Source organism: Oncorhynchus keta, chromosome 25 (assembly GCF_023373465.1).
Source record: "Oncorhynchus keta strain PuntledgeMale-10-30-2019 chromosome 25, Oket_V2, whole genome shotgun sequence".
Taxonomy (NCBI): domain Eukaryota; kingdom Metazoa; phylum Chordata; class Actinopteri; order Salmoniformes; family Salmonidae; genus Oncorhynchus; species Oncorhynchus keta.
In genome coordinates, this window is record NC_068445.1 from 2,508,470 (window position 1) to 2,531,320 (window position 22,851).

A 22,851-nucleotide genomic window follows, 5' to 3' on the forward strand; every position below is an offset into this window, starting at 1 on the left:
ATACAATACTTTTCCTTGTATGCTGTACCTTGCATGCGGTACAAATGCATACATCCTCTAAGAATATTAATTTAGCTGCTTGAGAAGGTTTGCATCCTAAGCAACCTGTCTACACATAGTTTGAAGTATAATACCAACACAGCTACTGTAGTAGGTCAAAGCTGTGTGCTGGAAAACCTTGGTAGAGTATGGGTGGTATAGGCATTGTGGTGCTCTTGTAAATTTCCTTTCTTTTTCAGTTTCAGACCAATGCCTATTCTCTAAAACATTGTTTTGTGATTTGAATATTTATAGGGGTGACTAAGCATCAGGATATATGATAAACAGAGTAGCAGCAGTGCATATGATTATTAGATATACTAGACACATTAGGTACATAATATGGGAATATATAGTGTTGTTTCAATAGTTTACTGATATGTAACCCTGGGTTCTCTTAGGCTGCAAAATAAAGCTTCAGATGATCCATGTGTTTGATGTGAAGCTGTCTGGTGAAAGGTGTAAGTGAAAGCATACAGATTGGGTGGAGAGGACAGGGTACCTGGTCATCCTGGATGAGGATGCTAAATACCACCAGAGCTCGTCCAGGTGGAATGGTGATGTTCCCCCGGTCTGGACTGAGGTCCTCAAGGGTAGGGTTAGGGCCTTCCGAGATCTGCCCGTGTAGAAACCACAACATATTGCTCACATATTGTCATCAGAATGACAGGAATACGTTTATATAAAAGTGTGTATCTGTGTGTATCTGTGTGTGTCTGTGTCTGTGTGTGTGTCTGTGTCTGTGTCTGTGTCTGTGTGTGTGTGTGTGTGTGTATCAGTGTGTGTGTGTGTGTGTATCAGTGTGTGTGTGTGTGTGTCAGTGTGTGTGTGTGTGTATCAGTGTGTGTGTGTGTGTATCAGTGTGTGTGTGTGTATCAGTGTGTGTGTGTGTGTATCAGTGTGTGTGTGTATCAGTGTGTGTGTGTATCAGTGTGTCAGTGTGTATCAGTGTGTGTGTGTGTATCAGTGTGTGTATCGTGGTGTATCGTGGTGTCGTGGTGTCGTGGTGTATCGTGTGTGTGGTGTATCGTGGTGTGTGTGTGTGGTGTGGTGTGGTGTGGTGTGGTGTGGTGTGGTGTGGTGTGTGTGTGTGTGTGTGTGTGTGTGTGTGTGGCTGGCATAAGTAGACCGGGTGACAGATAGTCATCCATACTAAAATGCAACTGACCTAATGATCTGACATGACCTAACCATAGGGAGGTCAAACAGGGGTCAGTTACTGTTACAGTGGCCTCACCTCAAAGTTGACCGTCACTGTCCCATATGTCCCCTTCTCTCTGACCAGGCTGAGAGGCACATACTGGTTCCTCCCTCTAGGCTCATCCACAATGATCTGTTCAGTCTGGAGGAGAGAAAAAAGAGAGAGAGAGAGAGAGAGAATTAACATGGTCTTTAGTGATTATGAAATGAATTAGTTCCTCTTCACAAGACCACAACTTTCACAGACGACATGATGAGCATATTGACTCTAAAACTAAACAAAAAGAAAACATGTTTCAGAATCGTAATTCCGGAGGCAGAGAGTCCTTCATTGATTTCCAAGAAGCAAAATAATGCTCCCGAATAAGACCCTAAGGGGGATGCAAGCAGGACCCAATACTATGGTTACCATAGTAACCCTCGAAACTCCCACTGACAAGTTAATCCTAGGAGCAAACTGCAGCCTTTGTGGTTGTGCTGCCCCTGGCAACCCCAGACCCCTCCTGCACAACCAGCTGCATGGATACCCTATGTGGCATTTGACCCCCACCCTTGCCCCACCCCTCCCCTATCCAAAGCTTAATTTCCTTATCCTGACTGTGGCCAAAGCCTTCCCTCTCAATCGAACATGGTACGTACTGTAGTAGGTAGCCGAACCTGGGATTCGCTTTTACATTCAATGAAGGTTAAAACGGAACTGGTTGAATGGAATGTAGGCCTATGCGATAAGCAAGAATCGACACTAGATAGATAGATGTTTCTTACAGAGTTGAAGGAGATGATTCCGAAGGCATTGTCATTGGACAGGATGGTGATGGTGGCTCTGTTGGGCGTCCCAAGTCTCACGCCATTGGAGGAGCTCTGAAAGAAGAGAAAGGATGAGAAATCCATGGTATCCCCTTATCAGGCACAAAAAAAAAACAGTATCATATCCCTTATACGAAGACAAAAATGTGCCATCTTTACCATCTTTAATGTGCCATCTTCTTTACACCACTTTATATCTGAAAGGTGAGGCCAGTAACAAAGCCGGTACATTCACAAGGCCTCACATAAATGCTTTGAATGCATTTATCCTCCCCATGTAAATGTATGTAGTTCTAACGTTGAGCTGTTCTTGTCTATTGTCACAGAAATGCCTTGGCGTTAAGCCTGGGGGAACACACAATTGTATATTCCACGTCATCTTTTTTTATTGTACTTTGACAGGTAATTATTTAAATGAGCCTTATAATTAGCTAGTAAATGAAGGATTCATATGTATATGTTTCGAACTAACTTCGACTACAAATCTGTCTTCAGCCCAAATAACTGGTGGGGAGTTTGAAAGCAGAGAGAGCGCCGCAATGGTGCTATCACATTGGCTGGTGATGATAAATTGGCACACGGAAAACGTCCAAACAAATAAACAACAATTGGAAAAATGGAAATCACTTGATGATCAGCCATTGATTCATTTTTTTGTGAAGAAGGTGGTTTAATAGTGGCATCACATTCTCAACTGCGTGCGATGTCTGTACATTGGTCAACTAGGGGATTTCTCTTTGGGTATATTCAAAGTATTTATTCAAATGGCCCACCCATATCGGCACACCCCTTCTCCCACCCCTCACCGGTACCGGCTGTGCACGGGGAATGTATAAATTCTGTCTGAAATTGATATCACACAAACACTATCACTGCATGAAAAGCGGAGTTTCTGGGTGAAATCGGATCAACTATATTCCCGTGAAATTTGAGGTGCACGGTCGTAGGTGGGAAATGTCCCAATCCTTCCTGCACACCGCCGACCAGAGATACGCATGATGCGGGAATGTCTAGGATAGCAAGTTTCGGGAAATGTTCGGACTGCGCGACGCGTACATTTTTCAACCGCTGCAGGCGGGAAAATCCCTATTTCTCCATGAAGTGGAAGAGAAGCCCAGTGAAAAGAAACCAGCTCTCCGTGTCTTCATATTTATCCTGTTTTCCGGTTTGTAACATTGATAAGAATGGTTTTGTTTTCAAAATTTAGGGAAAACATGTGTATCTAAACTGTTATGAGTTTTCTGGTTATTTTGATGTATCAATTGTTTTGAATGAGAGAAAAACGAGAGAACAAGATTGTGTCTCTGATGATTTTTATTTCTGTTATAAATATTTTGGCTGTTTCTTTTTTTTCGTTTTTTTTATTTTTTTTTTTTACAAAGGATGACTGTATTTACATGTAAATATGAACAATGAAAATTACAGTTGAAGTCGGAAATTTACATACACCTTAGCCACATTTAAACTCAGTTTTTCACAATTCCTGACCTTTTGTCCTAGTACAAATTCCCTGCCATAGGTCAGTTAGAATCACCACTTAATTTTAAGAATATGAAATGTCAGAATAATAGTCGAGAAAATGATTTATTTCAGCTTTTATTTATTTCATCACGTTCTCAGTGAGTCAGAAGTGTTCATACACTCAATTAGTATTTGGTAACATTGCCTGTAAATTGTTTAACCTGGGTCAAACGATTCGGGTAGCCTTCCACAAGCTTCCCACAATAAGTTGGGTGAATTTTGTTCTATTCCTCCTGACAGAGCTGGTGTAACTGAGTCAGGTTTGTCGGCCTCCTTGCTCGCACACACTTTTTCAGTTCTGCCCACAAATTTTCTATAGGATTGAGGTCTGGGCTTTGTGATGGCCACTCCAATACCTTGACTTTGTTGTCCTTAAGCCATTTTGCCACAACTTTGGAAGTATGCTTGGGGTCATTTCATTGTCCATTTGGAAGACCCATTTGCGACCAAGCTTTAACTTCCCAACTGAGGTCTTGAGATGTTGCTTCAATATATCCACACAATTGTCCTTCCTCAATTTTTTTGTGAAGTGCATCAGTCCCTCCTGCAGTAAAGCACCCCCACAACTTGATGCTTCACGGTTGGGAAGGCGTTCTTCGGCTTGCAAGCCTCCCCCTTTTTCCTCCAAACATAACGATGGTCATTATGGCTAAACAGTTCTATTTTTGTTTCATCAGACCAGAGAACATTTCTCCAAAAAGTACGATGTTTGTCCTAATGTGTGGTTGCAAACCGTAGTCTGGCATTTTTATGCCGGTTTTGGCAATGGCTTCTTCCTTGCTGGGCGGCCTTTCAGGTTATGTCGATATAGGACTTGTTTTACTGTGGATATAGATACATTTGTAACAGGTTTCCTCCATCTTCACAAGGTCCTTTGCTGTTTTTCTGGGATTTATTTGCACTTTTCGCACCGAAGTATGTTCATCTCTAAGAGACAGAACGCGTCTCCTTCCTGAGCGGTATGATGGCTGCGTGGTCCCATGGTGTTTATACTTGCGTACTATTTTTGTACAGATGAACGTGGTACCTTCAGGCATTTGGAAATTGCTCCCAAGGATGAACCAGCCTTGTGGAGTCTTGGCTGATTTATTTTGATTTTCCCATGATGTAAAGCAAAGAGGCACTGAGTTTGAAGGTAAGTCTTGAAATACATCCACAGGTACACCTCCAATTGACTCAAATGATGTCTATTAGCCTATCAGAAGCTTCTAAAGCCATGACATCATTTTCTGGAATTTTCCAAGCTGTTTAAAGGCACAGTCAACTTAGTGTATGTAAACTTCTGACCCACTGGAATTGTGATACAGTGAGTTATAAGTGAAATAATCTGTCTCTAAACAATTGTTGGAAACATTACTTGTGTCATGCACAGGGTAGATGTCCTAACCGACTTGCCAAAACTATAGTTTGTTAACAAGAAATTACAAATTTGTGGAGTGGTTGTAAAACAAGTTTTAATTACTCCAAACTAAGTGTATGTAAACTTCTGACTTCAATTGTATATGTATTTTAAAAGTTTAATTTTCATATAAATTGTATCTAACGGTCCCAATGCTAATTGCTAACCACTAGCGTTATCTTGCGCAGTGGTAGGTGATAGCTAGCCTACCATTTCCCTCTAGCTTATGTTGTTGTTGTTAGCTAGCTGTTCATGGGGTTTTGCCACATTTAATACACAACGCTCTTCTATAGTTTATGTGTACAATTAGCACTGTATAAATGTGAGTGAATGAGATGTACTGTTGTTGCCCATACAATGCAGGGTGTCGTAGCTATATACATATCTAGTGAGAGAAGGCTGTGTTTACACAGGAGAAAAAGAGTGAAACTATCAAAGGTATGTGTCACGTCCTGACCTTAGTTCCTTTTTTATGTCTCTATTTTAGTTTGGTCAGGGGGTGGGCATTCTATGTAATGTTCTTTGTGTTATATTTCTAGGTGTTTGGCCTGGTATGGTTCCCAATCAGAGGCAGCTGTCAATCGTTGTCTCTGATTGAGAACCATACTTAGGCAACCTGTTTTCCCACTATGGGTTGTGGGTAGTTGTTTTCCATTTCAGTGTTTGCACCATACGGGACTGTTTCGGTTTTCAGTTTTCAGTTTATTAAAGGAAATATGAACACATACCACGCTGCACCTTGGTCCTCACCTTCTTCCACCAACGACAATCGTTACAGTATGTTTAACGCCCTTTTTACATACGATAGCGAGGCGCTGCACCGGTGTCCTGGTCACCAAATCAACATAAAATTAACCATGTGCTTATATCCAGTGCGGGTTCTTGCTCCACCTCCTGTATTAAGAGATTGTAAGGTGGGCGTATCTCTCAGGTTTACCTGAGAGCATAGGGGAAACAATCTTGGAGAAACATCCAAAGAAGTGTTGCCAGAGGAGAAAGCGGGTAAGCCTTTTGGACAAGTAGCTTCTGTGTAACACTAGGGTTGTTACTCCTGTATTACTACTGGTCCTATTACCTGTTTCAAGTTCTTTATTTGAGTCTAGAATGAAAACAGATGTCGAATTGCACCCACCTGGTTTAGAGTGTTATGTTTTCTACTCTATTCCAGATATCTGTAGCTCTGTGCACTGCCAGTATCACATGCATAACGTGTTGCATATCTCCTTTGATTATAATGACCTTTGGGTGTTTGTGGGTGATACATCCAGTGCACGGAGCCAAAGGCATGTGGAGACCTTTTCAACCAGGTGGATGGAATTCAATTATTGTTTTCACAATTCTCGAGCAGACGCACACAAGCCGAAAACTGGTGTGGCGGTAATACGGTCCCTGCAACAGCCCTACTTGAGACTGGCATTTGTTTACTGTGTTCTATTTTCTTCGTTTTTGCTTCTAGATGCATGGTCGAGAGGAGTTAATGTTGACCTGATGAGCAATGAGGAGGATGGTCTGCACAACGGCAAACCAGTGTGGTTCATCAAGCCCCCCACAGAGCTGCTTGGAGAGGGACCAGTGCTACTTGGCGAGCCACACCACACGGATCATGTCTGGGGAGTTTTCGTCAAGGCAACCTAGATCCCATGGACCGCTCAACCCTCAACTATAGTGCCACAGTAACCCCAATAGATGCAGAGGTGAATGGAACTTAACCAGAACAATGGAAATGCCATGGAAACATGTGGGGGAAAGATGCCGTGGGGGAAAGATCCCGAGTCTCCTCATTGCCTCCCAGCAAAATTTGCCTACATTTAGGCAATTGTTTACATGTGTATTTCACACTCTGCTAAGGTCAAAATTGGAGTATAATGCTTGTAAGGATGCCAACCCCAACACATGTTCATGTCATCATCACTAATCAACTACATTATAGTTAAAAAGGACTTTGAATACCACTACCGATTTCTCTATGCCAGCTATGCTACCAGCTCATACGAACAGTAGTTAACATTTAGCAGTCACCTCTTCTAAACCTGACAAGTAACTTCTTCTAAATGTTATGAAGTGAAAACAGACAAAAATATCAAAATCTGACTTTAGTAACCACATTTTAGGTCTGTTACAAAATATCAATCATGACGGATTTGCAGAATATCCCATTTGTTACATCAGATTTGTTGAATGGGCGCCCATCCAGCGTCCTTCTTATATCCCCCACGGTCTGCTTTCCATTGACCTCTTTACCGCATCGATGTAGGCCAATGGCGGTCAGTGCCATTTAAGATGAGGGAGGGAGATTTTCATATTTCATTCACCCAGTTTAATGTAACAGCGATAGGTTTAGGCTACTACATGACATTCACATTTTCCCTATTTCCATCATGAGGTTGCGACAACCTAGCCTATGAATGACAGTTTACAACGTAGGTAAACACAGGTTGAGAGATACATTTGAGCTGACCGACAGTGACACATGGACAGACGGTGCCGCCTTGCACACTCTTGCCTCCATCTAGCTGATGTAAGGTGTAATCATTAGTTCAACAGTTGCAAACAAAAGTTATTTTGTTCCGTTTGTTTCCATTTAAGAAACATTTTAACAGAATTGGCAGAATGAATACACCCCCTGATCACATGTAAACACAGTTCACTTTCATAAAAAACACGCTGTATTCATTCTCGCATCTACAGTATCTCTCTCTATTTCTCTCTTGCTTCTCCTACATTTTGGAATAAATTAATTTGTTCAAAACTGTTCAACTACTGTCTTTCTCTCTCTTTGAGTCAACTACTCACCACATTTTATGCACTGCAGTGCTAGCCTAGCTGTTGCTTATGCTTTTAGTACTATTGTTACGTCCGTGGTTAGAAGGAGACAAGGTGCAGCATGGTAGGTGTACATTATACTTTTATTTTAAATGACACCAAAACACAACAAAATGCAAAACGAAAGTAAAGCTATATGCAGTGCAGAAAGCAACTACACACAAACAAGATCCCACAACTGAAGATGGGAAAAAGGGCTGCCTAAGTATGATCCCCAATCAGAGACAACGATAGACAGCTGCCTCTGATTGGGAACCATACCCGGCCAACAAAGAAACAGACAAACTAGAATGCCCACCCAAATCACACCCTGACCTAACCAATTAGAGACATAAAAAGGCTCTCTAAGGTCAGAGCGTGACGACTAAATTCATTCTCTCATCCTTTGATTGGGCGGACAACATGTCAGTTAATATTGCAAGAGTTCTGATAGGTTGGAGGACGTCCTCCGGAAGTTGTCATGAGTATTGTGTAAGTCTATGGAAGGGGGTGAGAACAGTGAGCCTCCTAGGTTTTGTATTGAAGTCAATGTACCCAGAGGAGGACAGAAGCTAGCTGTCCTCCGGCTATACCATGGTGCTACCCTACAGAGCGCTGTTGAGACTAAAAGCATGCATTTGGTTTTACTAGCGTTTAAGAGCAGTTGGAGGCCACGGAAGGAGTGTTGTATGGCATTGGAGGTTAGATAGCACAGTGTCCAAGGAAGGGCCACAGAAGTATACAGAATGGTGTCGTCTGTGTAGAGGCGGATCAGGAAATCGCCCGCAGCAAGAGCAACATCATTGATATATATATATAGAGAGAGAAAAGAGTCTGCCCGAGAATTGAACCCTGTGGCACCCCCAAAGAGACTGCCAGAGGACCGGACAACATGCCCTCCGATTTGACACACTGAACTCTGTCTGCAAAGTAGTTGGAGAACCAGGCAAGGCAGTCATTAGAAAAACCGAGGCTACTGAGTCTGCCGATAAGAATATGGTGATTGACGGAGTCGAAAGCCTTGGCCAGGTCGATAAAGACGGCTGTATTTTATTGATGGCGGTTATGATATCGTTTAGTACCTTGAGCGTGGCTGAGGTGCACCCGTGACCGGCTCGGAAACCAGATTGAACAGCGGAGAAGGTACGGTGGAATTCGAGATGGTCAGTGATCTGTGTGTTGACTTGGCTTTCAAAGACCTTAGACAGGCAGGGCAGGATGGATATAGGTCTGTAACAGTTTGGGTCCAGGGTGTCTCCCCCTCTGAAGAGGGGGATGACTGTGGCAGCTTTCCAATCCTTGGGGGTCTCAGACAATATGAAAGAGAGGTTGAACAGGCTGGTAATAGGGGTTGCGACAATGGCGGTGGATAGTTTCAGAAATAGAGGGTCCAGATTGTCAAGTCCAGCTGATTTGTACGGGTCCAGGTTTTGCAGCTCTTTCAGAACATCTGCTATCTGGATTTGGGTAAAGGAGAAGCTGGGGAGGCTTGGGCGAATAGCTGCGGGGGGGATGTAGGCCGAGGTTGGAAAAGCCAGGAGGAAGGCATGGCCAGCCGTTGAGAAATGCTTGTTGAAGTTTTCGATTATCATGGATTCATCGGTGGTGACCGTGTTACCTAGCCTCAGTGCAGTGGGCAGCTGGGAGGAGGTGCTCTTGTTCTCCATGGACTTTACAGTGTCCCAGAACTTTTTGGGGTTAGAGCTACAGGATGCACATTTCTGTTTGAAAAAGCTGGCCTTTGCTTTCCTGACTGACTGCGTGTATTGGTTCCTGACTTCCCTGAACAGTAGCATATCGCAGGGACTATTCGATGCTATTGAAGTCCGCCACAGGATGTTTTTGTGCTGGTTGAGGGCAGTCAGGTCTGGAGTGAACCAAGGGCTATATCTGTTCTTAGTTCTGCATTTTTTGAACCGAGCATACTTATCTAAGATGGTGAGGAAGTTACTTTTAAAGATTGACCAGGCATCCTCAACTGACAGGATGAGGTCAATATCCTTCCAGGATACCCGGGCCAGGTCGATTAGAAAGGCCTGCTCGCATAAGTGTTTTAGGGAGCGTTTGACAGTGATGAGGGGTGGTCGTTTGACTACGGACCCGTAGCGGATTCAGGCATTGAGGCAGTGATCGCTGAGATCCTGATTGAAGACAGCGGAGGTGTATTTGGAGGGCCAGTTGGTCAGGATAACATCTATGAGGGTGCCCTTGTTTACAGATTTAGGGTTGTAGCTGGTGGGTTCCTTGATGATTTGTGTGCATCTAGCTTAGATTGTAGGACTGCGGGGGTGTTAAGCATATCCCAGTTTAGGTCTCCTAACAGAACAAACTCTGAAGCTAGATGGGGGGCGATCAATTCACAAATGGTGTCGAAGGGCACAGCTGGGAGCTGAGGGGGGTCGGTAAGCAGGCGGCAACAGTGAGAGACTTATTTCTGGAGAGAGTAATTTTAAAAATCAGTAGTTCGAACTGTTTGGGTATGGACCAGGAAAGTATGACATTACTTTGCAGGCTATCTCTACAGTAGACTGCAACTCCTCCCCCTTTGGCAGTTCTATCTTGACGGAAAATGTTATAGTTGGGTTTGGATATCTCAGAATTTTTGGTGGCTTTCCTAAGCCAGGATTCAGACACGGCAAGGACATCAGGGTTGGCAGAGTGTGCTAAAGCAGTGAGTAAAACAATCTTAGGGAGGAGGTTTCTGATGTTGACATGCATGAAACCAAGGCTTTTTCGATCACAGAAGTCAACAAATGAGGGTGCCTGGGGACATGCAGGGCCTGGGTTTACCTCCACATCACTCGCGGAAACAAAGAAGGAGTAGTATGAGGGTGCGGCTAAAGGCTATCAAAACTGGTCGCGTATAGCGTTGGGGACAAAGAATAAAAGGAGCAGATTTCTGGGCATAGTAGAATATATTCAGGGCATAATGCGCAGACAGGGGTATGGTGGGGTGGGGGTACAGCGGAGGTAAGCCCATGCACTGGATGATGGATGATAAGAGAGGTTGTATCTCTGGACATGCTGGTTGTAATGGGTGAGGTCACCGCTTGTGTGGGAGGTGGGACAAAGGAGGTATCAGAGGTATGAAGAGTGGAACTAGGGGCTCCATTGTAAACTAAAACAATGATAACTAACCTGAACAACAGTATACAAGGCATATTGACATTTGAGAGAGACATACAGCGAGGCATAAAGTAATCGCAGGTGTTGATTGGGAGAGCTAGCTAAAACAACAGGTGAGACAACAACAGCTTATCAGCTAACACAACAACAGCAGGTAAAATGGCGATGACTAGGCACAGAGCCTGAGTTCAGAGCCTGAGTTTGCGGAGTTCGCGGCTGGGGCCGACAGATAAACAAATAAATAAACAGAATGGAGTACCGTGATTAATGGACAGTCCAGCAATCATCGGCTATGTAGCCAAGTGATCATAGTGTCCAGGGGACAGCAGTAGATGGAACAGGGAAGCCGCCACTAAGCTAGCACGCGGGCGACACAGCGTTTAAAGTTAGTAGCTCTCCGACGGAGGCCGGTTGAAGGCACAGTGGATGGAGTATTCGTCGGCAGACCAGTCGTGGTGGTGCGGCGGGTCGCCGTGTCGACAGAGAATCCAAGCCAGATGGCGAAAGAGGTATTGTAGAATTTAGTTTGCTATCCGGGAGATGCGCCTGGCTCACGGCAAACTGGTGCTAGCTTTGTGGCAGTGGCGTTAATCACTATAGCGAATCGGGAGCAGCGGTGATCCGATGCCAAGGTCCAGAGTTTACAGCAAGGATCCGGTGGAGTATTAGGCTCTAGCCGTGTATGAGTGGGGTTCGGGTGAACAGCTGAGTAGGCCGGGAGGTGGGCCTCAGGGATAGCTTCGGTACTGGGTGCCACGGTGAGTGCAAGCTAGCTGTGAGCAGAAGTAGTGGTCCAGGGATTACGGCAGGAATCCGGCGTTGTTGTGGAGCGACAGTCCGATACTGGTAGACTGGTGAATATTATCCAGGCTAAGAACAGGTCTGGTATCTGTGCAGAAGGTAAAAGCCGCTAGCAGTGGCTAACAATGACTAAATATTTTGTAGCTAATTAGCTGGTTAGCTTCTGGAGGTTCCTGAATGTGTACAACATTTTTAATTTTTAAAATAATAGCGATACCGTATCACATTGGGTGAGGCAGGTTACCGGAAGGTATAATCGAATTAAAAATCGAAAAGAGATTGAAAAAAAAATGAAATATATATACAAATAATACGAAAAATACAAAAGTACACGAGACACGAACAAAACACGTCTTCACTGCTACGCATGTGCAGTCTTGAGCAAGTGCAAGATCATATAACTGACATTTATAGGAGTGACGTGGGCGGATGTAGATGGAGATGTAATGCAATTGATGTGAAACGTGCACCAGAATTTCAAGATATGTCCTGGTTACGTGGGTAGAACTATGTGGTCATTCCAGGGGTGTTACTGAACCGTTTCCGGACATATACAAGTCCCTGCATGTTCGTGCACTAAAGTGATCCATTTTCGGAGATACAGTATAGAGGATGTATGCAGAACTTGTTCTCAACTTGCCTACCTGGTTAAATAAAGGTGAAATAAATCAAATAAAATAAAAAGGGCAATACACGGCTCGACACTTGCACATTTCCAGAAACTGTATGTTTTCCGACTAAAGTTCTGTCGTTGAAAGTCAGATTAATAAAATAGCTAACTTAAAACGTCCACATGCATTGCAAGGAGAACAATTTACCTAAAAATGCTGTTTACATGGACACATCTGAAATCAGATTACCTGACAGTGTGCCCAATGCAGAACCATTGTGTGTGTGCGGGTGCAGGTACGTGTGCATGTGCGTGTGTGTGTGTGAGACTGAGTGAGAAAAAGAGCTTAGCCCCTCTGCTTTCACCTCTCTATTCAGACATGGCTTTTCCCAGCTGTAACAGAGCTTTCTTTCAGGGGCTGAGCTCTTGTTGTGACCGACACACAGACACAGAATCCACACGCTCTCACAATCCAGCCTGCAGGCCCTGCCAGGGGCCCGTTCCCTCTGGGACACAAACACAGCCCACCAACAACCAACCCTCCACAGGAATCCCAGCCCCCCAGCCCAGCCCAGCCATGCCCTGCACCCCAAGCCCAGACCCTAGCAGTATGCACGGGATAAGTGGACAGAACCTGTCATGGTCTTGCCAAGCAGGGTGGTAGCATTACAGTATGAGGGACCGTTCCTGGACTTTTTGCTGAGCTCATTGGGATTTTGTGCTAAACTCAATTCCAGCTCTCCCTGTGTTTTGGATTAACTTAATTCTACATTTCCTCTATTATAAAAAGAAAAGCTTTATCCAGCATTACAGGAAGTGTAGCCCAGCCGGTGATTACAAAACTACTCAAAAGAAGAAAGGGAACACCAAACACTCATCTCCAACCAATCGTATCCTGTCCAAAACAACTGTCCTTCCATCATTTTGGAATTTATTGAGCCTAACAGCTTTCTGCTTGTCAGGAATGACTGATTCACCAAGCCATCATCCTCTCGTACCCTGTGCTTGATATGTGAGGGCCCAAGGCACAAAGCTCATCATCCAGCCAGACCTTTGCTTGCCCTGCCTCTCTTTCACAGAGCCATTAGTCAGAGTGTGTGGACAGGCATACAGTGGGAGCCAGGCCCTTCATCATCCATCACATGACGGCAGCACGCTAATGACACCATGGCAATCAGACTCTAGGTGCAAGGCATCCTGCACAGCCGCCATCAACACAGAAAAAATGTAACATTACTCTCTATGCATCGTGGGAAGGGTTTCTTTCTGCAGAGCTGTTTGCCTGTGCCATGGACGCCTAAACTCATGTCAGGCTCTATATTATACCCTTCTACTGTGAGGGAATACTCAGATCTGTTCTCTAGCATTTTCCCTCCCTACCACGTCTCACCAGCTACAGGAAACACATTGGTTTCTCTGGTCTGTTTGATGGTGTGAAACGGCTGTCTTGATGTGACTTCACACAGCCTGGGCTTCAATCTACTGTGTGGTGAAGCCTTGGCTGTCAAAATGGCTGTCTGCTCACAAAGGTGTCTTTAAGTGGGGCTCTCTTCAGCGGCCTAGCCCTGGAGAAGCCATATAGGAACACATCAAAGGACATCCAGGGCCTCTCAAGTCTTTCTGCTGGGGTTGTAAAGGCAGGGCTCCGGGGCCCCCAACTCAGCAGTGGTTGGACCAGGATGAGGGTTTAAGGTACTCAGGGGCAGGTTGGGAACACTAGAGATCTTTGTGGGATAACTGACTAAGGTTCTACATCGGAGGCCTCATTTTTCACTCACAGACACACTCATGAGCATGACAACGCATACACAAACACACACATATTAACACATGAGCGTAGTATGAGGGCAACCATAACAACCACTGACATTGAATGACCGCTGACACACACACATGCACACACAGACCTCCCAACCCAACACACACTCTTTTCATTACCTGTAGCCTAAGGTTGAAGACAAAGGTCTCATCGGCCTCGGGCAGCTCGTCGTCCCTGACTGCGATGAAGACGGTCTTGCTGGCCTCTGAGGACAGCAGGAAGGCTGCAGCCGTGGTGGCCTCAAAGTCCCCCGTGTCGTCTCCCTCCAACTGGAAGCAACAAGGACAGTTGATGTGGTCATCGTTATTGTCCTAATTTGGCATGATCGTTTCCCACTACCACACAAACTCGTACAGACAAATAGAATGCTGGGGTCACCTAAAGTGTTGAAACAGAAGATGACACTTTGTGTTTCATTCTCTAGGGAAATAGTGCTGCCATTTAAGGAACTGTAAAAACAATCAAAAGAGCTTCTTCAGGCCTGGGAAAGTCCCAGGCAGGCCATCATTTCCCAGACACCCATGGGGAGGGAGCAGGCACTGGCTCCCATGTGGGAGCTGACACACATTCTGATGTGGGTGACAATAACTGCAGATGTCGACCTTTCATGTCACCCTCTACCTCCCACAGTAAAACGGTCACTGATCTATTCCCCTAAGGGGAACTGCGCATGAGAACTCAGGAGCAGATCAGTGAAACCAGGGGTTTGGGTTAAAGGCTCCGTTGTGATGCCCTACTGCTGTGTGTTGCTAATCATGGCTTGTCACTGTTGCTTTAACAACACTTAACCTGTCCCCTACAAGACTTAGGTCGGAGAGGCTAAAGCCAGTTTAGAGGAGATTACATAAGCACACAAAGACATATCGAGATAACACTACAGTAGGTCGGACACTCAACAGGTGACCTAAAAGAGTCCTCCTATGACCAGGCCGTTCCTACCAGAACCAGCGCGGTCACGTTGACCGGGTCTCCGATCCTCTCCACTACCAGGCGCACCACGGTGCGGCTGCTCTCGTTGACCACGAAGTCCGTCTGTCCCAGGAATCTCAGTTCAGCCGACTCGGGCCTGGCACTCGGGATGGACAGAGCCAGAATCAACCCAGCCAGTGTGAGGATAGTGTGCATTCCTGACAGAGGAACACAGACAGACAGAAGAGAGGATCAGATAGAGATGACTGAAGGGAACATGACATCTTTGACCTCTACTACCCTGCCAAAACTATAGTCCAGCTGCGAACCGGAATATAAAGTGAAACTTGCACTAAAATATTCCATGCCTTAACCCGCGCTGTCTTTGGGTTGTCATGATGACTTGTCTAGATTCTCGTTTCACCCCGCTTGACTAGTGGAATTTGCCATCACATCCATCAATAATGTGATAGACAACGGTCTTCCTAGAGACAGTTGAGATAGCCTGTGGGATTTTATGAGTCAGCTTTACATGGTCTAAACACCAGTACTCGTTCTTGCTAAGAATCCGAGAGCGACGCAGCCCACAGACAGTTGTCATGGCTAACAAAACAAACAACACGACAAGTGGGTGTGGTCACCGTAATGCAAAGTTGTGGGTGTCCCATGTTCCTGATGTACATGATCACGTCTTTATAAAAATATTTGCTCGAAATTACAAGGTTGGAAAATACACCAGCACTGAATGAAGTCATGTTTTCATTTTTGGGGGAAGAAATGTCTTTGGAAACTTTGACTTTGAAAGCATCCAATTTTTCCTATGTTCCGTCCCTGTTAGATCACTTAGGTTATTTTAAGTATCATGGTGTGTTTCGTAGAGAAAACATGAACCAATAAAGGTGTAATGCTGGAGAACTGAATGGAACAATGACTTAGATTTAAAATTCTACTTTGCACACTATGATAAGCAAAAAATAATACAAATCAACAAACCATAAAATAAACAGATATAAAATAAACAGATATTCAAAATATATTATTATGTCTTTACGTTTCTCTCTCAGAGAGAGAGAGAGAGAGAGAGAGAGAGAGAGAGAGAGAGAGAGAGAGAGAGAGAGGTGGAGAGAGGTTACATGCATTTGCGTGCCTGGGTGTATGCCTGTGGTGGACAGGGTGCTGTGAAAGCTATCAAAAGTGGATTAAGAGCTGATGAGTAGCGGGGCAGGGCAGGGGAGGCAGAGGGAGCCGGGACAAAGAGGGGACAGTGGGGGAGTAAAGCCTGTTATTCTGCCTGCTGTCTCCCCTGGGGATGGGAACTTCCTGCCCCACTGACAGAGATCACATCACACTCAGAGCGACTCTCTCTCTCTCGCTCTCTCTATCACCCCGTGGGCCCACTCTCGCTGTATCACTTCATTGCTACACAGATGCCCACTAACACCAACACCGCTGTTACCTCCCTATCACTCATATCCTCTGGCATACAGTGTTTCTCTCTCACTCTTAATCCTTCCCCTTACATTCACTCTTTATCTCTCGGCATTTATAAACAGCACCCCCTCGTATTATTTTAAATGGATGGCAAACAAATGCAAACTTGATGAAATTCGGAGAGTGAGAAAGATTGCTTTTAGTCGCTCCGCAAAACCACACGTCCACTGACCCAAAAACCAAAGGTGTGATGCTGGGGAGATGCTGGGCGTGTTGCCTCAGCCTGGTTATGTGCAGAGCACCAGTCTTTGTCCTGACGCTGCCTCCACTGCCAACTCTGACACTGGGGCTCCTGGGCCATGCAGGGCCTGTCTGTCAGAGCACAAGGCAGTGTGGAAAGCCTGGCTGAGCCTCCTGACATTGATAAGGCTCTGAAGAGTCCAACTCCAAACACTTCTGCCAGTACCACCACGGGACATACGTCCTCCTGGGAGCGTCAAAGGCCTCAGAGGCCAGAGACTGCAGACAGCAGGGTAAAAGGCCAGGCCAGTGGAGCACAGATTGAAGTGGCACCATACACACAGTACCAGATCTGTCCATCAGCCAGATAGAGAGAGAGAGGGGAGGGTAGAGGCCAGGACACTGGGGACCTGGCTGTCTCAATGCCAACCTCACAACAGACCCCTGAAGAGTTGACACACAGTCTGGATAGACAATGTAGCCTGCAAAGTAGAAACACATTGGATTTGATTTATTTGATAAGATCAAAATTCATATCAAATCAAGTTGCATTTACTGTTATTAGACTGCATATTCAGCTAAATCTTAAAGCTGGAATCAAAAAATATCCTCTAGCCTCAATTTGGATGAAAATTACTACTTGAACGAGTTGGCTCTGTATGATCCGCTAACTCCGGACCCTGGCAACAACACATCCGCCATGCTGACCACCAGCTCCAACACCGTCACCCAGTTTGCTGACGACATGACGTTGGTAGGACTGATCACCGACGACGATGAGGCAGCCTATACAGAGGTCAGAGACCTGGCAGTGTGGTGCCAGGAAAACAACCTCTCCCTCAACATCAGCAAGAGAAAGGAGCTGATCGTGGACTACAGGAAACGCAGGGCCGAGCACACCTTCGTCCACATCGACGGGGCTATAGTGGAGCGGGTCGAGAGCTTCGAGTTCCTCAGTGTCCACATCACTAAGGAATTAACATGGTCCACACACACCCACACAATTGTGAAGAGGGCACGACAACGCCTCTTCCCTCTCGGGAGGCTGAAACGATTTGGCAAGGGTCCTCAGGCCCTACAGCTGCACCATTGAGAGCATCTTGACTGGCTGCTTCACCGATTGGTACAGCAACAGCAAGGCATCCAACCACAAGACACCACAGAGGGTGGTGAGTAGGGCTGTGGCAGTCATGTCAGCCGGTGATTGTCTAGCAAATAACTGCCAGTCTCACGGTAATCGACTGTTAATTAACAAACACATTTAACATCTCCTGGCTTCCACGCACAGCCACTAGATGCAGACCGTTGGAACATCTACATTTTAAGAAGTCAAATAAATCCATCACCATAAATCCATTACTTACTGTAGACAGGTCTAAAGAAACATGATATGAAGAAAATGTAGTATGTTTCAGATGAGCAGAATAGCATACTCTGAGTTGTCCTGATATTAGGCCCGATCTATCTATGCCATATGGCTGTGGGCTACACTAGTTCATTTAGCAGAAAAATTTGCTTAGAATTGCATTATTTAATAGTGTGAAGAAGACAATTGAACATATCTGAATAAAATATAATTATTATATTATATTTTCTCCAAAGACCTTGAGGGAGTGCGCACACACAGTTATTCTGTGTTGAGCTGTAAAAAATAGTTAAGATATTTATGTAACTCTAGTTGTTCTGCAAACGTTGGGCTATATGTTTTTGATTTTTAATCAATTCTAAGGCTGCATGATGCGACTCTAATGATGATTTGAAAAAAGTTGCATGAAAGTCATGAGCTCTGCATCTTTGAGCAGGCTTTACACACGTCATCATTCTCTCATTTACAATTTGACAAGCACTTGATAATGCCTAGAATTTCCCGGCGGAAAATATATAATTCACAAGTGATAGGATAATATTGTCACCCATCAGTCTGCTCTTGATTTTATCTTGTCTTTACATATACTAAATAATATATGTGTGAAATTGTTTTGATTTAGAATGGACCTGTCTCGAAACAGGGGCAGGGGAAAAATGTAATCTATGCACTTAAATAGCAAATGGAGGACACTATTCACATGGTTCATTTTCATGCCATCCTGTTGTAAACAGAAGCAATGTGTTTAATATTAGGAAAGTTGAAAAATAAATATAGTAGGCCTAGCTTCTAGAAAGCTGATGGGATCCTCCTCTTTTTAATAGAGGCCATCACTCTGTTTTCTCGTGCAATTACATAGCCTATAGAAATGTTGAGCAACATTAGCTCATGGGCTCTCATGAAGTGTTTGATTAGATTAGCGATTTCATTTGTATTGATGTCAGTGATTAGAGGGACAATAGAGTGCTGAGTACCAGGCAGTTAGCAAGTTTGGTAGGCTACTAATGACCATCAGTAGCATCAGAGCTTGGAGAAGCCTAGTTACTGTGACTAAAAGGTCACGTGGAGTTTGACTGTCATCATGACACATGAACCCCGTTGTGGCAGTAATACAGTCACCGTAACAGCCCTAGTGGTGAGTACGGCCCAGTATACTACTGTGGCTTAACTCTCTGCCATTCAGGATCTCTGCCATTCAGGATCTATTTTCATTTTTTTGTTGTATTTAACCTTTATTTAACTAGGCAAGTCAGTTAAGAACAAATTCTTATTTACAATGACGGCTTACCCTAGCCAAACAAGACGGCTAAATAGCTCCTCAAATGGCTACCCGGACTACCTGAATTGCAATAACTCTCTTGCACTGACTCTATGCACACACACTCACACATACTTACACCCCAACACACACACACATAACACATGCATACTGATGCCACACACACACACTTTCCTACTCATTACATATGCTGCTGCTACTGTATATTATCTATCCTGTTGCCTAGTCACTTTACCCCTAATTATATGTACATACTGTACCTCAATTATCTCGTACCCCTGCACATCGTCTCAGTTCTGGTACTCCTTGTAATATAGCCATGTTATTTTACTCATTATTCATAATTATTGTCATTCACTGTGTATTTATACCTCATGTCACTATTTATATTATTTCTTTATAGATCTTTATCTTTAACCCTGCATTGTTGGAAAATGACCTGTAAATAAGCATTTCACTGTTAGTGTATACCTGTTACTTACGAAGCATCTTCTATAACATTCTCACTATGCAGTCGGTTTGGAATTCCTGCCCCTTTGCAAAAGCACCACACACGCTTGCCAGTAAAGTTTCGTAGTGTTAGGCATGTAGCTTCATTCAGGACGGCGAATAAGCACGCCTCTCATTTCAGGAGCTTAACAGATCAAAGCCAGTGGAGTAGAGAACATACTATAGCTCGGAGACACTGTGCCGTTTAGCATTAGCACCACTTTCTTTGTGATGGATAGCTAGTCATTAGACAACTGCTCTCCCTCAGCTGCCAGGGCGATGACAGAGGTGGCCAGTGGTGTTTTGACCCCGTCACCTGTCAGCAACTTGGCAACAAGTTTGACAGGGCCGACCTGCCCATAGTAACTGAGACTTGGGGGCGATTACATTGGATCCTGTGTGGAGCTGATGTGACGAGGTGTTGGGTTACCTGGCTACTCCTGAGGTCAGCCTGGGCTCGCCTCTAGGGTTTCTCCTTCCGGGAGCCAGGCCTGCTCTGTAATCTTACAGTTCTTCCAATCGCTTTGGTGCAAAGTTCAGAAGTGCGTGGCGTTTCACAATGCTTATCACAAACATCTAAACAGATCATCAAAATGGCTCATGTTTCAAAACTCTAAGCACGTTTTCAATTGGCTGAGTGAGTACAACAAACACATTCACAGTCACTTGTTCATTGCACCAACAATATGGACACCTATTCAATCTATGCTTTTTTTAAAATTCAATAATTCAAATTCACTTGACTTTTGATATGATTTTCTTGCCATTTGTCAGCAAGACAATTAACTATCACTTAATCAAACTGCTCAAAACTACTGAACCAAAATTGATATCGTGCCTTGTTAAATATAATTTGATAACTGCTGAACACTGTATATTTCTATATTTTTACATAATAAATGTATCAATTTGACATTAAATTATGTTGGAATGTAAAACCAAATCATTTGGCTGTAAAACATACATCCTCCATCGGCCAAAAGTGGAAAGAGTCACTGTGTGCTACCTCTTGGAAATGTAGTAGTGCAGTGAAAAAGCCACTGCTGAAATATCTGGGTTGTTTAGGCCTATGTCAGGGATAATCAATGAGGGGTTATGCGATCTATGGGAAATAATGAACGGCGTGGAAGGTGTGTTACACAACATACTAGCAGAGTTGCAGTATTTTCTAGAGAATGCATAGAGCCACGAGTTGATGATCCCTTTTACATCATGGCTATAATTGAACCCATTTGACCACTAGAAATGTGTTCATTTGCAGGTAGAAATGTCTTCAACGTCCCCTGAAGTAGCTAGCAAGTTTACTAGATAGCTACAGTAGTTGCCATGGTAACCAACCATACAGACTTGTTAGTTTAGCTAACCAAACCATCAGTCCTAGCTTGCTATTATGAAAATAGAATTCAACAATACCAATACTGTTTTCAATTCGGCTTGTGCTTTCAAAAGCAGCTCGAACAAAACATGTAAAAATTAACTATAGCCAAAATGCTGAAATGCTGTGCATTATAGGGAAATAATGCATGCTCTAGAATGCCCTTTAAGCCTATCATAAAGGAGTGCTGAACAATTCCATGGTATAAAACTGGGTGGTTCGAACCCAGAATGCTGATTGGCTGAAAGCCATGGTATATCAGACCGTATACCACAGGTATGACAAAACATGTATTTTTACTGTTGTAATTATGTTGGCAACCAGTTTATAATAGCAATAATGCACCCCGGGGGGTGGTGCTGAGTTGAGTTTATTGAGTTTATTTTCTTTTTACAGGGACAGTGCACATTAATCAACGTTTCAGTAAAAGTTCCGGTTCTAGCCAGCCGGCTAATTTTCAACCGCAGTCCCTGGGCAGGTTATTTAAAACAATTACAATATAGACAATAGCAACATAGGACAAGCAAAACATAGCATACAGACAGAGCAACATAGGACAAGCAAGACGTAGCATACAGACATAGCAACATAGAACTATCAACTAACTGCTGCTACAGTATATGGCCAATATACCACGGCTAAAGCAATAATTTTGCTAGGACTGTCTGGGAGTGGTCTGAGTGGGGAGGGGAAAACTGTTAACTAGCTGTTATTGACAGAGAGGTTTGGAACTCTCTTTCTCTCTGGTCTATTAACTAATTTACTTCCTGGTGATGTCCCCACTCCCCCCAAAATGCACTCTTCTTTTCCTACTAGCACTGACTTTGCTGATAATGACTTTGTTGAGGGAGAATGTACTTACAATGATGGTGAGACAACCTATCACAAAGCTATCTGAAGATGAATGCATTAATATAAGTCGTCCTGGATAAGAGCCTAAAAAAATATATATATATGTAAGTCACGTAGAAAATGTCAATTTACAATTCTGCACTGGACAGAAATGGCATACAACAGTAGACAACTGCTTTACAATACGCCTATTTATAATAATTTGTGAGACTGATACTGTAAGACGGACATATTTCTCAACATGCTCATAACATACCATTGGATACACATTTGATTTAATTGTGCATGTCAAGTTATAGTCAAATACTGTATGGAAAATCATATTTACCATCTACTATTCGTTCCATTCAGCACTTCAAAAAATAAATGTTGATCTTGTATTTTTTGCTATTGGATTAGATGGTAGTTAAAATGAATAAATGAGGAACCTGTCATTATCTGATGACTTGGTGACGTATGATATGTCACGGAAAACTTTGACTTTGCATGAATGACTCAGGGGTGAAAGGTGTGTGAAACCAATGAATGCACAATCAAAGGTTCTGAACATAAGATAGAGGGCGTTACAAATGTTCTCAGTTTAGAGTGTGTTTGTGCATGTGTGCGTGTCTGTGTCTGGGTGTGAGTGTGTGTACAGTGCATTTTTGCGAAAATCTCAAAATAAAAGCTGAAGTATCAAATTTACATGAGTATTCAGACCCTTTACTCACTACTTTGTTGAAGCACCGTTGGCAGCGATTACAGCCTCGAGGCTTCTTGGTGTGTCACTGCATAACTATTTTCAGG

General features: G+C 43.9%; 1 protein-coding gene across 3 annotated transcripts in view; it reads right to left on the reverse strand.

The window, feature by feature from the left end:
- The window catches only part of adgrv1 (adhesion G protein-coupled receptor V1), a 189,801-nt gene that overhangs the window by 151,901 nt on the left and 15,049 nt on the right, over positions 1-22,851 (reverse strand). For all 3 annotated transcript variants that reach the window (XM_052478489.1, XM_052478488.1, XM_052478490.1), the window contains exons 2-6: positions 15,064-15,251; positions 14,244-14,393; positions 2,005-2,100; positions 1,277-1,381; positions 542-655 (exon numbers count right to left, since the gene is read on the reverse strand). In XM_052478489.1, the coding sequence (XP_052334449.1) occupies positions 542-655; positions 1,277-1,381; positions 2,005-2,100; positions 14,244-14,393; positions 15,064-15,249 (651 nt within the window). In that variant the 5' untranslated portion in view covers positions 15,250-15,251. The remainder of the gene's footprint in view (positions 1-541; positions 656-1,276; positions 1,382-2,004; positions 2,101-14,243; positions 14,394-15,063; positions 15,252-22,851) is intronic.